This window comes from Callorhinus ursinus, unplaced genomic scaffold (assembly GCF_003265705.2).
Source record: "Callorhinus ursinus isolate GAN/ISIS: 27379988/994484 unplaced genomic scaffold, GSC_fseal_2.0 scaffold37, whole genome shotgun sequence".
Classification (NCBI taxonomy): domain Eukaryota; kingdom Metazoa; phylum Chordata; class Mammalia; order Carnivora; family Otariidae; genus Callorhinus; species Callorhinus ursinus.
Genome location: NW_027397099.1, coordinates 6,146,436 through 6,163,175, shown reverse-complemented (window position 1 = coordinate 6,163,175; position 16,740 = coordinate 6,146,436). Strand labels below are relative to the sequence as shown.

The window sequence follows — 16,740 nt, the reverse complement described above, 5'->3', positions numbered from 1 at the left end:
CTAGCCCATACCCATCCAGAGTCTCCAGAGGTTTCAAGTTGACAAATCCTAGGTTAACACTGACCCTTCTGCCAAGAGAAAGGGCTGCTTCCAGATTCCTCAACCTTGAGTTGGAAGTGAGAGTGGAGGAAAGCAGGGCCCCAAATATGTGAGCAGAACAGGCATCTCAGAATATCCACCAGAGCACTCATGTTCTGTAGATTGAGAAACGGCTCACAGAGAAAGGAGACCCTTCCAAGGACCCACAGCCCTCACATATTTAGAAAATTTCTTATACCTTCTAGAAACTCCTCATCTTTTGGACTGAGAAGTTTCCAAGCCACTCCCTTGGAGGTCCCAGTCTGCTCCCCTAACTCCTACCCAGAAGAGAAACTGAAAGCCAGCAAGAGAGAAGAACAGGTGAGGGTTTGACAGTAGGTCTCTCAGTGAACCTGGGGCCAGAATCCTGTCAGGCAGCTGGCACATACCATGTGCCTGCTCTGTGCTGGGCCCTGGGCTCAGGGCCTCCCAAGGAACCATTTAATCCTCAGAACAACCTTGGAAGGTGGATACCATCCTGAACACTAGTTTACAGATCAAAAACCAAGGGGCAGAGAAACTGTTTACATTCTTTGCCAGGCTATTTTGCTCCCTAGTGAGGGAGGTGCATAAATCCCATGATCTGCATGCCTGAAGCCACTTCTCAGCCCCACAGGCAAAGTGGCAGTCCCAGAGCTGGCAGAATGGAAGCTGGAAACCCCTCTGCATCCATGGGAACACCTCAACGTCCACCCCCCAGGTAAGCACAGGAGCAGCCCTTGTGGATCTCAGTGTGGCCAGGTTGCTGTTGCTGCTATACTCCCAGCTCATGGAGAAGACCCATGGGCCCTGGAAGAAGGAGGTCCAGGCTCCATCAGTTATCTGCAGTGTGACCTTGGCAACTGACCCAATCTTTCCAAGCCCATCTGAAATAAGGGGTAACACTAATCCTGACACTTCAAGAAAGAAAGGAGAAACTGAGAAACTCTATAGAGACTGCTTCAAAAGCGGTGAGGTCTTGGTACAAGCTGGCTGCAATTGTGCCACAGGGTGAGGCAATTGCCACACTTTTGGGCAGGGGAAGACCTACCCTGGCTTGCCCAGCTCTATCTCACAATGGCACTCGGGAAGGACAAGGCCTTGAGGTGCTTCCAGGAAGATGAGGAAATAGGCTACTCCACCCCCTATTGCACCGGATGGACAAGGACAACACCGCTCCCCCAACCCTGCAGGTCTCTGGGAGCCTCTGCAAGGCCAACGTAGTGGTGAGATGCGGGAAAAGGTCAGGCAAAGATCCAGGTTGCAAACAGAACATTCAAACTTGCTGATAAGAAGTGCTCTGAGCCAAAGAGACATAGGTCAGGGGTCAATAAGGCTGAGGGTACAAAGCCTCGAAGAGCACAGGGCTGTATAAAAATGACTCTGCAAGTACATGGACCACTTATAGGTGAAACATCAGTTTCCTGTCTCCATTCATTCGCTCATTCATCTTTCCATCAAGTATCTGCTCAGACCTCCCAGGAGCCAGGCCCTCAAAGTGCTGCTGGCTCCACGCAATTAATAATTACAAAGACAACTGACCACTGACACAAGGGCAAGTGCCATGACAAAGGAATGATGGAGCAAAGCAAAGGAGTGGGGAGGTCAGAGGTAGGAAACATCATTCTGCTTCTCTAAAGGGGAGAGGGTTAGAGTTTGGGTTGTGAGGGTAGAGAGCAGCGACTGATCCCAGGTGAGATTCTGAAGCACATTACTGATAAGCTGACTTGTGGAAAGGAAACAAGGTCATTAGAAGATTCACCAAGTAGTCTAGCAATCCAAGTTCATTGCCTTTCCATTAAATTTAATGATCTAGAAAATGAAAGGGACAGGCCATATACATTTTTCAGTAAGGTCTCAGTAATATCCTTGTGGACAAGACAGAAAAACAAGAGTTTCAAACTAACATAATGAAGTGATTCTCAAACAGTTATACTCTGAAGGATGCAGATCTCAGCCTTGTCCTCTTCTAATATTTTTTATCAAGACCTTGATGAAAACATACATAAACATGTTTATCAAATTTTAGGTTAATAACAGTGCCGACAAGGCTATCAAATATTTGAGAAAGAACAAGCAAAATCACAGAAGATCTGACAGGCTGGAAAAATAAGCGAATCCTTCTAAATGAGTGAGGTCTTGCATGAGATCTCTACAATATATGAAATAGGGAGGTAAGAGTTTAAAAACAATGTGAGGGTTTGAGCTGATATTAAGGTGGCTGAGAGCACCTTATGGACACAGGGACCTGACTGACAAAGAGCTCAGGGGCTTGGCATGCCCACAGGGCCCAGAGGAGGGAGATGAAGGTGCAGAGAGGACAGCAGGGTACACCCCAAACTTCATTCCATGGCAGGTGCCGTGCTCCAGGCAAATGTGGACAACCTGGAGGGATGTGACGAGGGCAGGTATCCAGAGCAGAATGGAAGGACTGAGACTGGGACAGGTGAAGGGAGGGCATGGGTAAAGAGTGAGAACCCACAACAGAGGCCCTTGGGACTCTAACAGCAGAAAAGGAGCCAGGAAACAGCTGAAGTCAGAGAGCAAAGTGGGTTGCAAGAAGCCATCTTGAGACCATGCCCCTAGCCACCAGCTCACCAGCTGGATGCCAGCAACTACAGCTAGGTAGCTACGGATTTCAGAGGAGGATTTCTCCAGATGTGTGCTTGAGTCATCCCCACAGTGTTCATGCTATGCTCTTGGCTGCCCACTATGGGCTGTGGCATCTGACTGTCCCGTTGAGGAATGATGACTCCTGGCCTCTCAGCCCAGCCACCAGCAAACCTGATTCCCACTCATGCACCCTAATTCAGCCCAGGCTCATCTCAGGGAGAACCCACACAGAAGTCATCTCTTACTGCCTCTCAAGCCAGGGGATATAGGCCTCCTAGAAGTTAGGTTCTAAGTAAAATGTCCAATTCCCTTTTCTGGCAAGGCCTGCAGCCAGCCTAGCTGGTAGGGTTCTGCCAGATCAGAGACCTCTGCAAACCAAAACAGGCAGGCCCAGAGGTTAGGCACTACCTCAGGGCCACTTTGGCCAAGGTCTCCTCTCAACTCAAGAGCCAAATACCAGTCAGCCCCAGTAGGGCAAGCCATCACAAAAGCCAACGTCTCCCTATCTCCCAGGCTCTTATCCTAAATCTCTCCACATGTACAGGGTTGCTCTTCCAAGAGATCCTTCAGGGTCCCATCACCCTCCACTGCTGCTCCTCCCGGGTTCCTGATCCTGGTTAACAGCACCACTATCCAGCCATTTTCCCATCCTCCCTTCTTACTAGTGCACCCCATCTGTCACTAAACCCTGCTGGGCCACCCTGGCCTTTGTCAGGCTTATTCCCCATGCCCTGTATCAATCACCACAGTCTTGCCTCGGGCTACCTGCCTCTTCCCCAGGCCCTCACTCCAGTCAGTCCCTCCTTTGCAGTTACATCAAAGGACCTTTATTTTTTTTTTTAAGATTTTATTTATTTATTTGACAGAGAGATAGAGAACACAGATAGGCAGAGTGGCAGGCAGAGGCAGAGGGAGAAGCAGGCTCTCCGGACCAGGTAGCCTGACTTGGGGCTCGATCCCAGGATCATGACCTGAGCCGAAGGCAGACGCTTAACTGACTGAGGCACCCAAGCACCCCTCAAAGGACCTTTTTAAGTAGAACTCTGTCCAGGCTGCTGTTAACCAGCGAAAAGGCCAGAAAAGATCTGGCCCCATCCGACTCCAGCCTATTTACCTATTCTAGACCAGACCTCCTGTTGCTCCACAGCAACTAGCATCTTGCATGTTGGAAGGGCCAGCCAAAGTCAGGGCGCAGGCCACACACATGCAAACCACTACCACTGGCAGGTAGGTAGTTCTCACCAATACCAAATCCTGCTCCAACAAGTGTCACACAGGTGAGGGGCATGACCATGACCTTGCTCTTTTCTCAGCACTGACCTTGCTGCTAAATGGATGGATTAACAAAGGAAGCACCTCTGCTACCTTCCCTTCACTTTGCAGGGCTCCAATGCCTGGAAATGGCTGCAGTTCCCCAGAGCTTGGCAGAGGATCAGTGACACTGCTTTGGCTTTCAAGCCCGCCTGTGGGCCTCTTACCAATCAAAGTGGCTCCACAGGGCAGACCCTCTAAGGTCCCCTAGGCACCCACCAAGGCTGTGGCCATTCTTGGTGTAGAAGCAGGTGCTGTTGATGAGGTTGACACAGCAGCCAATCACGTCTCCTGTGGTGAATGTGGGACCGTAGGGCTGGCCAGTCCCGGAGGAGCAGAATGAGTGCCCATCATCGCCGTGGTAACCATAGGAATGTTTATCCCAACCTGTGGAGGAAGAGAATAGCAACAGGTGAGTGGAGGTACTTGAGACAGCCAGAGACACGGCCTGGGTCTGGGCCCCTCTCCCCAGCCTGATACCACCTCAGTCAGTACTCCTGGCCTCTCAGAGCCAGCTGTGGACAGGGTCTGGCTATGCCAAAGGAACAGTGAGTCCAGCAGCTCACGACACCTGAGTAGCTGAAGCAATCAAGGGGCCCAAGCTGTGGTTAACAAGAACCAAAACCATGAGTGACCTGGAAGGGACTTACCAGAAGGCCATGCATGCAATAAGGAAGCAGTCAGGGAAAGCGTCATGAAGGAGAGGGGGCTTAAACTGACCTCTGAGGGGTTTTTAAACACGTTTTTTAACTGAAGTATAATTTACATGTAAAAAGATTCTCCCTTTTTAATTGACAGTTCAACAAGTTTTTTTATTTTTTTTAAAGATTTTTTTATTTATTTGAGAGAAAGAATGAGAGAGAAAGAGCACATGAGAGGGGGGAGGGTCAGAGGGAGAAGCAGACTCCCTGCCGAGCAGGGAGCCCGATGCGGGACTCGATCCCAGGACTCCATCCCAGGACTCCAGGATCATGACCTGAGCCGAAGGCAGTTGCTTAACCAACTGAGCCACCCAGGCACCCGACAGACAGTTCAACAAGTTTTAACAAATGTTATCACCACGATCAAGATACAGAAATTTCCATTGTTCCAAAAAGTTCCCTCATGCCTCTTCCTGATCAGCCCCACTCCACCCACCCCCAGTCCCTGGCAACACTGATCTGATTTGTTCCTAAGGTTTCACCTTTTCCAGGATGTCCTATAAATGAAATCACAGAATACAGAGGGTCTTGTGTCTGACTTCTTTCACTTAGCACAACACATCTGAGATTCATCCACATTGTTTAGGTGTACCAGTATTTTGTTTCTTTTTATTGCTGACATAGTGCTCCATTATGTGGATATGCCACAGTTTATCCATTCACTAGTTGAGACATTTGAGTTGTTTCAATTTTTGGCTATTATGAATAAAGCTAATAAATATTTGCATACAGGCCTTTGCGAGGACATATGTTTTCATCTCTCTTGGGTAAATACTTAAGAGGTGGTATTTCTGGCTCATAAGATAAGTATATGCTTAACCTGATAACAAACTGCCAAACTGTTTTCCAAAGTGGCTGTACTATTTGCATTCTCACAGCAATGTATAAGGTCCAGTTTCTCACCAACACTTGGTATGGTCAGATGTTTGGGGTTTTTTTCTTTTGCTTTTAGCCATTTTAGTAGGTATTGTAGTGTTAATGTCACTGCGGCTTTAATTTGCATTTCCCCAATGACCAAGGATCTTTTGAGCATCTTTTCATATACTGAACCGTCAATTTATTAAAGAATTATTGAACATTCCAGATCTTTAACTAGGTTTTTAAAAAAAGATTTTATTTATTTATGAAAAGAGGAAGGAGAGGGAGAGGGAGTGGGGGAGGGGCAGAAGGAGAAGGAGAAGCAGACTCCCTGCTGAGCAGGGAGCCAGCTGTGGGGCTGGGGTCACAACCTGAGCCGAAGGCAGACGTTTAACGGACTGAGCCACCCAGGCGCCCCTTTAACCAGTTTTTAAAATTGGGTTGTGTATCTTATTAAGCTGTAAGGATTCTAGATACAGTTTGAATAGAAATTCTTTTATGTGTTTTACAAATATTTTCTCCCAGGTTGTGGTGTGTCTTTTCATTTTCTTAAGTATTTTTCAAAGGCCTGCTGGGATTTTGATTGGGATTGGGTTGAATCTACAGATCGATTTGGAGAGAACAGATAGCTTAATAATACTATTTCAATCTCTGAACACGGTATATCTCTCCTTTTATTTAGGTCTTTAATTTCTCCCAAAAATGTTTTGACAAATTTATCTCTACTTTACTTTTTTTTTTTTAAGATTTTATTTATTTATTTGACAGAAAGAGACATAGCGAGAGAAGGAACACAAGCATGGGGAGTGGGAAAGGGAGAAGCAGGCTTCCCACCAAGCAGGGAGCCCGATGCGGGGCTCGATCCTAGGACGCTGGGATCATAACCTGAGCCGGAGGCAGACGCTTAACGACTGAGCCACCTAGGTGCCCCTCTACTTTACTTTTCATGCTGTTCTAAGTGTTATCTTAAAATTTTAATTCCAATTGTTTCTTGCTATTATATCAAAATATAATTGATTTTGGGGTGGGGGTATAGAAACTCCCAAAGGTTTCTTTTGGAGTGACAAAATGTTCTAAAATCAGATTAAAATAATGGCTGCACAACTGTGAACATGCTAAAAACCACTGATTTGTATACTTTTTTTTAAAGATTTTTTTTTTTTTAAATCTGACAGAGAGAGAGAGAGCACAAGTAGGGGGAGCAGCAGTCAGAGGGAGAGGGAGAAGCAGGCTCCCCGCTGAGCAAGGAGCCTGATGCAGGGCTCGATCCCAGGATCCTGGGATCATGACCTGAGCCAAAGGCAGACCCCCAACTGACTGAGCCACCCAGGAGCCCCTGATTTGTATACTTTAGATGAGTGGTTTTTATGGCATGTAAATCTTACCTCGATAAAACTATTAAACATACACACATACATTTGACTTTTTATATATTCACCTGGTGTCCTGCAACCTTGTTAAATTCAACAATTAGTTCTGGTAGCTTTTATGAAGGTTCTTTGGGATTTTTAAATTTATTGTCTGAGAATACAGACTGTTGCATTCTTCCTATCTATTCTGCATGTCTTCTATTTCTTTTTCCTGCCTTACTGCACTGACTACGGCCTCCAATACAATGCTGAATAGAACTAGTGAGAGCAAAAGTGAGACCTCTGAAGTATACCACAGTTTTGTACAGGGAAAAAGAGTGAAAAAGGTCATTCTAGGAAGGTAAAGGCATGAGCACAGATGGGACCAGAGGGTGTGAGCTGCAGAGGGGCCTGCCTGCCTGCCTGGCCAAGGAACAGGAGTAGAGCCCACAGGGCCATAGAAAGCCAGGACCTGCACAGGGTAGGCAAGCCTGACAGGTCTACTCCCCAAAGCAGCCCCTTCAAATAGCTTTCCCAGCCTTTGCTGCCTCCCTGTGGTCTGAGCAGCATGCCCATGTGAATATGCTTAAACACACCCCTTCCTTCCCAAGTGGCATGGTGGAAGTTCTCCCCTGGAACGGAAGGTCTCTCCAGAGAGGAAGAGTGGTTGAGGATCTGAGTAGCTGAGAAAGGAAGGCAGGGCTCAAACATTTTCACTGTGTGTGTATAAATGTGTGCGGTGGGAAGAGGAGGTTAGGGCAAGGGCAGGGGGGTGTGGGCAGGCTGTAAGCAGAGGTATGGGGGTGAGAGCAGATGAACGACAAGGACAGTGGTTGGCAAGGGAGACAGAGGGCATGACTGGAGGGATGGAACTGACCAGACCCTGGAGCACAAACTCTGCCCTGCATTTGGACTGCTGGGCTCAAGGGCAAGTTGCCCCTCCTAATCACATTATCCATCCCAAGCCTTGTGGACCCTGAACTTTCATGTCTTTTCAGCCAGGAACCTTGTGGTTAAACAAAGCTTCCCCGGAACCCATAGTGGGGAACCAGCCAAAGTTGAATGGCTCTCACTACTGAGTACAGGACCCAGAGACCTGCTGCTCCCCTCTCAATGGCTCTCTACCACATCACAAGGAAATGATCTTGAGAACTGCCCAGGGCTGGCTTTAGAAGGCCCAAGGCCTCGAGCCAGGCTCTGTTCCTACCTTCCCCATTCTCCAGAGACATTGGGACTGCCTGGCTCAGGAGACAAGGTGCTACTCTGGGCATCAACCCAACTTCTAACCTCCCCAGGCCCAGGAGTGGGAGGGGCCTTTCCACAGCTGGTGGGTACACAGATCAGCTGACCTCAGGGAAGTGCTCTTCTGGGGCACAGCGATGCCCATTCCTGCCGCAAGAGGCAGGCTGATGAGGTACCATAGGCAATGCCTCTCCTCAGGCCTCCACACAGGAGGCCCTATGGCTCCCGGCAGCAGCAACTGCTCCTCTGGTCCACAGAAAGCCACAAATGAAGGGGGTCCCGCTGAACAGCAGTGAGGACCAAAGTGACAATCATCCGCCAGGTCTGGCTCAGACTGTGCTTTGTGGCTCCAGGCCTGCCCACCACCTTCCCCTGCCTCAGGTCCCACATCCACACGTCTACAACAGTCACAGCAGTCCTCCCCTCACTCTCCTCCAGGATCCTTTGGATGGAGCAGGGATGCGTCCCACATGTGACACAGTAACACCACACTGTGGCAACCCGTGAGGAGAGCGCCACGATAACCCTGTGTATTTGATCCAACAGGTACTGCCGCTTCCACCTCATCAAGAGACGGGGGGCCTTGCTCACCAGCCCACAAAGCTGAGAAATGGCTGAGCTGGGATTTGCACGCAAACCTTCAGATTCCAAAACCCACATCCTTCCTGTCATGGGTCCTGTCTCATTTGGGGTTGTAACCACCTGGGCAGTAAAACCGTTCCCAAGCCCCTGATCCAACACCAGAAGAGAGTGGTTCGACGCACTGGTTTTAGGGAGCTGTGGACCTCAGATCTCTGACTTGCAGTGAGTCAGGGGGCCTCCAGGCCAGAAATGGGGGAAGGCCCAGACCTCAGCCCTAGAGAAAGACACAGGCACTGGTGCCTCCTCCCTGAAGGCTGCAGCTGCCCGTCTCTGCTCTCCAGGGTGTCCCCACCTTCCCACCTCACCAGGCAGCCACGGCCAGCTGACCAGAACACACATTTCCACCCAGTGCCCAGTGGAAAAGGGTTCCTAAGCAGGAAGCCACACTTCTCACATACGAAGAACATACACATGATCCAGACAAAAAGACAGGAGCACTTCACTTTAGGCCACGGGCCTAAGTTCTCAGCATGGAATGCCCCAGGAAAGGCTGCTCTGCTGTAGTACCCTGCAGCTGCTCAAACCCAAACTTCTGCTCCAGTGGCCTGGGATGCCAGGGACAGAGGTGTGGCTCTCCTCAATGCTGCTTGAGCAGCAAAGCCTTCCCTAAAGCCAAGGCCCCACCACTCACCACCTCCTGAGGCCACATGGTTGTGGGGGAACACTGTCCAGGAAAGCCACTGCCCATCCTAGCCCTCCCCAAAAAATCCTTAGGGAGAGCAGCTTGCTGTCCTATGGGACCTCTCAGAACTATGCCCACAGCTGCTAATGCTCACTCGGTCCTCCCTTTGTGCCAGCACATCATGATCCAACCTTAACGCCTGCCCCTTTCAAGGGGCAACCAACATTATTTGGTCCCCCCCAGCACATTGCTCAGATCCCTGATCAATCCTGATTCTTACTGAAACTTTCAAGTCACCAGTTCCTGGGAATGTCCCCATCTAGCCTCTCTGGACAAGAGAGGAGCTTCTTGGGGCAGGGGCCATATGATCTCATCACCAGTTCCTCCAGGCCCAGCACGTCAGGAGTCTGAGAGGTGGTACACATATGTACGTGTGTACACACACACACGTCTATATGATCTCATCACCAGTCCCTCCAGGCCCAGCAAGTCAGGAGTCTGAGAGGTGGTACACATATGTACGTGTGTGTGTACACACACACACACACACACACACACACGTCTGTGTGTTCATGTGCAATGACCAGTCCTAGCCCATTTTTCTCTCACACAAGGATGACCCTGCAGGACAGATTTTTGTATGCAGATTTTACTGTCTAGAAGGTAGAAAACTTGAACTAGAAGATTTTCTTTGTTCTAGCTTTCTCAGATTAAAGCAGTAGGTACTCTAGAAATCCTAATAAAAATGTGGCCATTTGGGGGCGCCTGGGTGGCTCAGTTGGCTGAGTATCTGAGTCTTGGTTTCTGGTTTCAGCTGGGGGTCATGATCTCAGGGTCATGAGATCAAGCCCAGAGTTGGCCTTGCACTCAGCAGGAAGTCGGCTTAGGATTCTCTCTCTCCCTCTGCTCCTCCCCTCCATGCACTCTCTCTCTCTCTAAAATAAATAAGGAAATCTTAAAAAAAGAAAAAGTGGCCATTTGATTTATCAAAAGTAGTGAAATCACCCAGAACTATTTCCTTAATGGTTAAGCCAATGACTCAAGGATATTTGGTAGATATTTTTGTCTCTGTGGATGGGAGCTCGATAACTTATCACCAAAACAGATGCTTACATTTCCAAAGGCCTAAAACAGAAATTTAAGTATTTTTTTTTAAATTTAAGTATTTTGAATGCTTTTCTTCTAAAATAAACTATGTAATTATTTTGACAAAACTACCATAGAGCTATACAGATTTTAAATTTTTAAAAACTGAAGAGCTCAATTAAAAAAAAAGTATTTATTTAGAATCAATTCAAGAATCACCATCACCTCGGGCTGTCTGGAAAACTGTTTTCCTGTTTTTGTTTTCAATTCCCAAATGATTCATCAATCATATAGATTTACCCAAAGGAAGAAAATTCACAGCCCCTGTGGTACACTGAATAAGGTTTCCCAAAGATGTCCATGTCCTAATTCCAGAACCTGTGAATATGCTATCTTACATGGTAAAAAAGATTCTGCAGGAGTGATTAAGTTAAGGCTCTTGAAATGGGAGACTGGATTGTCCTGGATTATCTGGATGGGGAGACCATGCAATCACAAGGGTCCTTGCAAGAGGGAGACAAGAGGGCCTACTCAGAAAAGTTATGTGAAAGCAGAGATTGTTAGATGCTATACTGCTGGCTTTGAAGATGGAGGGATGGGGACACAAGTTAAGAAATGCAGGTGGACACCAAAAGCCAGAAAAGGTAAGGAAACAGATTCTCCCCACTAGAGCCTCCGAAAAGAACGCCACCCTGCTGCCATCTGGAATGATCAGCGTAGAAAAGCTCAGCTCCTTGTCTCTTGCTCATCAGAGTGTTATGAAGTTAAAAGCTTTTGCAAGACAAATACAGAGCTATAATGTATCTTCAACTGAAACTATCATTTTATAACCAATGTTTTTTTCCAAACACAATTAAGAGCCTGTATGTGTATAGAAGGTGCATATGTATGTGGGTGAAAGCTAGCTTGGGGTGAAAAATGGAATGTTAAACACTTCATTTAGTAACAGTGGCTGTGGCAGCGGCTTGGTTTAGGGCCACCGTGCTACCTTCCCATCCTCTGGAAAGGACAAGCAACCAATCCACTTAGTTAGCCAATTAGTTAACAAAGGCCTGCCTACTCCATGGGGCTGATAAATTGGGGGCGGTGGGCGGTGTGAAAGCAGCAGAGAAGACATAATATATAAGTAAACCAATAAGCAAACAAGAAAACACCTGGTAGATAAAATGTGCTCTTAAGGAAACAAAGCCAGGTGATGGGCTAGAAATGGGAGTGGGGATGTGGATAGAATAGTCAAGTTAGTCCTCACCAAGGCGTGACCCCTAAGCAGAGGTGTGCTTAACAAGAGAATCAGAAAAACAGCTTTGGGGGTAAAGGGAATGAGCTCACCACACCTGAGAAACAGGAAAAGACAGCCAGTGGTGCTGGAGCCAGGAGAGACTTACAAAGATTCAGAGCAGAGTCAACAGGACTCACTGGATGTGCGTGCTGCTGGTTTGAGAGCAAACAAGGATGCCCCCCAGGCTTCTGTCCTGGACAAATGGGTGGACGGTGGTACCACCTACTAAGAGAAGGAGCAGGCCTTTCAGAACATTAGGTTTGAGCAGGTGGGTGGCTATACAAGGCCAGTGAAAAGACTGGCTCATCCCAGATGCTCAAGGCTGTGATGGAGAACACTCACTAAACAAACAGTGGTGTAGACAGAAAATTTAAAATGAAGTCACTGGAAGATTTTCCTACTGTGTTGTCCTGATACAATGGCTTTCTGTTTTTTCTTTGGGAGAAAAATTCAGGCCAAAGACTAGAAAGGGCAGAACAAACACAGAGAAAGGCACTGGAAGCCCAAAATAGATGAGATGTTAAAGGGTACGAAGTTACTCTAAATGGATTAAGTTGCCCCACCCATAATGAACCTTCTCCCCAGGCCTTGAGAGGCCGTACGGCAGAGAGGAGCTGGTACTGACACTGCCCTTCTTGAGGAATCAGGCAGACAGGAGAAAAACCGGATGGCCACAGCCTAATTGCAGTTGCACATTCTGTAGAGAGTCTGCTGTCAGTCTCAAGCTAGGGTCCTACAGAGGGCGTGTGGAAGAGACACTGTAGCCCTGGGTCCCAGGGCAGAAGTGTGGCCTGAAGGGCTTCTGCAGTCTGGTCCTGGATACAGCCTTGTCCTTCCAAGATGGCAGGCCCTGGGCAGTCACCTGCCTCCTTGGACCTTGGTTCCCTTCTCTACCAAGTGAGGCAGGGTGGGGAGCAACTGGACAGTGCTGTCAAATAGCCCTAAGGTTTACTTATAAGAAACACTGAGTCTCCAAAACAATCAGCAGGTATGACAAGCCCCATCTGAAAGTTGAGGAAACTGAAGCACTAAGAGGCTACAAGAAGGCTCACAGTCTTGTAGATAATACTCTCAGAAGCTCAGGTCTCCTTTCCTCTGAGGGACACTCAGGTGAGCATGAAGCAGATACCTACAAGGGTGAAGCTACTACCTCCTCCTTGAGGTGGCCCCCAATCCAATCTCAGGAAAAAACAAGATGCTCTGAAAGTAGAACACTTGAGTTCCTCAAAGACTGGGCTCCATTAAAAAAACTTGAGGTAACCCCTATAAGGTTTTTGGACCCCAGCCTTAGCTGACCCGACCAATACTACTTCTACCGGTATCTGGCTGAATTCCATCAACTTTGAGAAGGGCCTGGGCACAAAACCTCCTAACACCCCTCCCCTAAGGCTGTAAGAACAAACAGTAGGGTAGGTGCTAGGCTTGACTGTGAGGAGTTTTGTTGTTGTCATTTTTCTTTTTAAGAAAAGAAAAGCAATTAGAGCTGTCTGCCTGCATCTTGCCCCCACTTATACAGACTAATGGTGGAGCCACTTCTGGGCCCTGGAAAGAGGCCTGCAGATCGGCTGCAGACCTGGCTCTACACCTGGGTAAGTCATTCACCTTCTCTGAGTGTTTGCTCTTCTACAAAACAAGGCAGCTGATACAAATATCTCTGCCAGCTCTGGAAGAATCCATGGTTCTAAGTCCCCTTTCCCATTAAGAGGGTCCAGCAGCTTTGGTGACTACCACACCTCTGCCTGGGTAAGCCTCCCCTCTAGCCCCACCACCCTCTGCTTCAGAAGAGAACTCCAAACAGAACGCCTACAGCCAAAGTCAGCACTTTCTAAGTTGGTAGCAGGAGCAATCGCCCCCTCTGGGTGTGCCTGGTGCAAGGCTGGAGTGATAGACCCAGGAATGAGAGTTGTCGCCCTTACCATAGGGCTGAATCCAGCTGTCTGAGAGGACAGTGGGATGTGAGGGCCAGAAGGAAACAAGGGGGCACAGCTGCCTGGGTCAGGCCCTGTAGGAAGTCAGGCCCAGGTGGTTCTGAGTTAGAGGATGGCTGGGACTGCACAGTGGGGACAACACTCTGACAGAAATGCCACCCAACTAACTATTCTTCCCTCTCCAAAGAGATTAAGCCTTGTCATTCCCAGAGAGAAAGAATGAGTAGCCAGCCTGGCACCCACACAGAAAAGCCTGCCACATCAGACACCTATCAGATGCCAATGATGTAAGGGGAAGCCAAGTTTTATTCAGGCCAGGAGGCCCTAGGTGCCCACTTCAGATGCTCTGGCACCACCCACTTCCCCTTCCATTATCACTCAGAAGGGAAGTCACCATCACAGAAATGTGGGGGTGGCTGAGAAAAGGAAATGGTTCATCATCTTGGCACTCCGGGATGCCATCCCAGGTTACAGTGCCCTGGAGGAAGAAGACTCCCATGGAGGGGGGCAGGGACTCCAGTATGATTGCTCCAGGAGCCCACCCCATGCAACTTCCATCCGCCAGGACATGTTGGGGGCCTCAGTCCCAGAGAGCTAGGAAAGGAGAGGACTCCTACTGTCAAGCACAAAGATTTCTGCATCATCACCACATTAGCACAGAACCTGGGAAGGGGGCTGGTGCTGTGCTTGCCCATTAGCTTCTGGCCCTGGCCCATGACTGACCAGCATGAAGAGTCCAGCCCATACCTCACAAAGCTAGCCTAAGCCTTGGCCTCCATGCCACCAAGCCAGCCATCTCTCCCCAACAAATGTGTCCCAGTCACCACTGAGCTTTGGGACTAGACAGGCTTGAGTTTGAATCCCAGTTCTGTCACGTGGCCCTCTGAATTCTCACGAGTGAATTCTTTCAGGGTTGATGAAAGGATTAAATGAGAATGGCTATGGAAGAACAGCCCACAGGAGGTACTCACCCTCGAGTTTCCCTTCCCTCTCCATTTCTAACACCAGCTTCATGGTCAATCCTGGGCACCTGAGACTTCCTGTTTCCTTTATCCCCGAGGGAGCAAGCTAAGGGTGGACCACCCACCTCTCCTAACTAACAGCTCACCAATGGCAGTCCCAGGCCTGCTCCACTCTTGCTTGTCCCCAGTTTCCTGGGGAGGCCACCTGGGCTTCAGAGCACTTGACAGAGCTCAGCAGCCATGCCCAGTGGCTCTCAAAATGTCACTTGTGAGATTGGCTATGGAGGGAAGGTGCTGGGCTAGTTTGGTCAGGGTGCTTAATGAGCCTGAGGTTGCTGTGGAGAGCACACATGTGTCCTGGGAGACCTCCTGGCAGGGCTGCTTCTCAAGGATGGCCACTTACTCAGAGCCATCCCTCCCTGGAAATGCATCAGACAAATGTTTCTTCCCAAACCTCAAATATCTTAAAAAATCTGATAGGACCCACTGCCTGGAGCAGCTCAACAATGGATAATGGGAAAGCAAAAGAGAACTTTTCACTCAACAGCTGCAGCGGAGTGGCATCAGAGAAGGCCCATCATAGTACTCACATGGCTGCTACCCCAAACTCTCAGAACCCCTGGGACCAAGGAATAGGATCTATACAACCCTAAGGCCATGCCTCTGGCAGCTCCAAGCAAAAGGGGTCAAGGGTACCCTGTGAGTCTGCTCAGCATGGAAGCCAAGGTAAGGAGGGCAGGAGAAAAAGGCTCCACAGGTAGTTGGAGACACCAGAAGCTGATACCAGGTGGAGCCTGCCCTCACAGGGGGATCCAGGCACTACACTGAGATAGGAGCAGGTGTCAGCTTGACACCATGGGCAAGGCTAGGGGGTGTATAGCCAGCACCTGCATAAAAGGGGCCTTCCATGAGTCATACTCCTTCCCTGCCCCAAAAGAAATAGACACCTGATGGCCAGGGGAGCACAGGGAAGCCAGGAGTCTAGCTAGGTCTGGCTAGGACATGGCTCAAGTAGCATCTGCCATACCTAACAGAGCTACCGGCCTATACCTCAGGCTCTCATAAGACAGACTGGGTCTGTCATCCATGCTGAATCAGGCTAAGGAAAGGGGTGGCGCTGTCCCACAAAACTGAGGGGCAACTTCAGCTCCTAGGCCTTGGTATCTCTCCTCTAGAGTTGGGTTTGCCTTTTCCTTGTCTCCAGTGAGTTCCTTTTGAACCTCTGGGAAAAGTCAGTGGATGGGTGACCCCTGGTAGTGTAGGAGCCTGTGACTTTGCACACAATGCCAGACCCTGAAGATGGGCATGCGCAGAACCCTTCCCAAAAGGGAGGCCCAGGCATGGTGGTGCAGTATTTCCAGGACACCTAGATACTGACTTCTGCCCAGCACTAGGGAAGCAAGCGATTGAGCAGTAACTAGTCCCCACTCAGCTCCACCCTGAGGTAGCCCCAGCCTCCAACCACACCAGAGAACACTTGAGAACCTCTGTTTTCAGAGACTGATAAACTCAGGTTTCAGAACTGGCCCTTCTGCTGTTGATGAAACCTCTTACCTCAAAAGACTTAACTTGTCCTGCAAAATAGTCTTAAATCCAGAATTTTTACCTCTGCTACAGAGGTGGGAGCTGGTATTTGGAAGAAGAAAATAGGATACTGTAGACAAGAAATCTCCAGGACCAGGAATAATAATTTCCATGCCTGACAGAGTTACCTCACTTCAAAAGGCTGCCAAGCAGCCCTGATATGTTATGGGGATATGTTATGGTAATACAGGTCTCCCTGTGGCTGAGGGAAGAGGCCCACAGAAAAGGACCAGGACTCGGCTGGCCACGGGGCCCAGGGCACTGCAGACCCAGGGAGGAGTAGCCCGGAGGCAGAAACATGAAACAAGCTCCGCAGCAGGGACGACAGTGGACGGTGGGTCCTGCAGCACCGGCACCATTAACTACCATGGGAACCACCAGGGATTTTGAACAGCTACCTGGCTCTTGGGCCCCAACTGCCAAACCACCCTCTGCTCTGGACTTCCCAGTGGAACCGGGTATCTACCCCTCCACTCCCAGCCAGGTCATTTCCCAAGGATATCTCA

The 16,740-nt window shown here is 49.0% G+C and overlaps 1 protein-coding gene across 1 annotated transcript in view; it reads right to left on the bottom strand.

The window, feature by feature from the left end:
- RANBP10 (RAN binding protein 10) overlaps positions 1-16,740 on the bottom strand; it is a 67,329-nt gene that overhangs the window by 13,308 nt on the left and 37,281 nt on the right. The window contains exon 4 of the mRNA XM_025888920.2: positions 4,201-4,368. Within this exon, the coding sequence (XP_025744705.1) occupies positions 4,201-4,368 (168 nt within the window). The remainder of the gene's footprint in view (positions 1-4,200; positions 4,369-16,740) is intronic.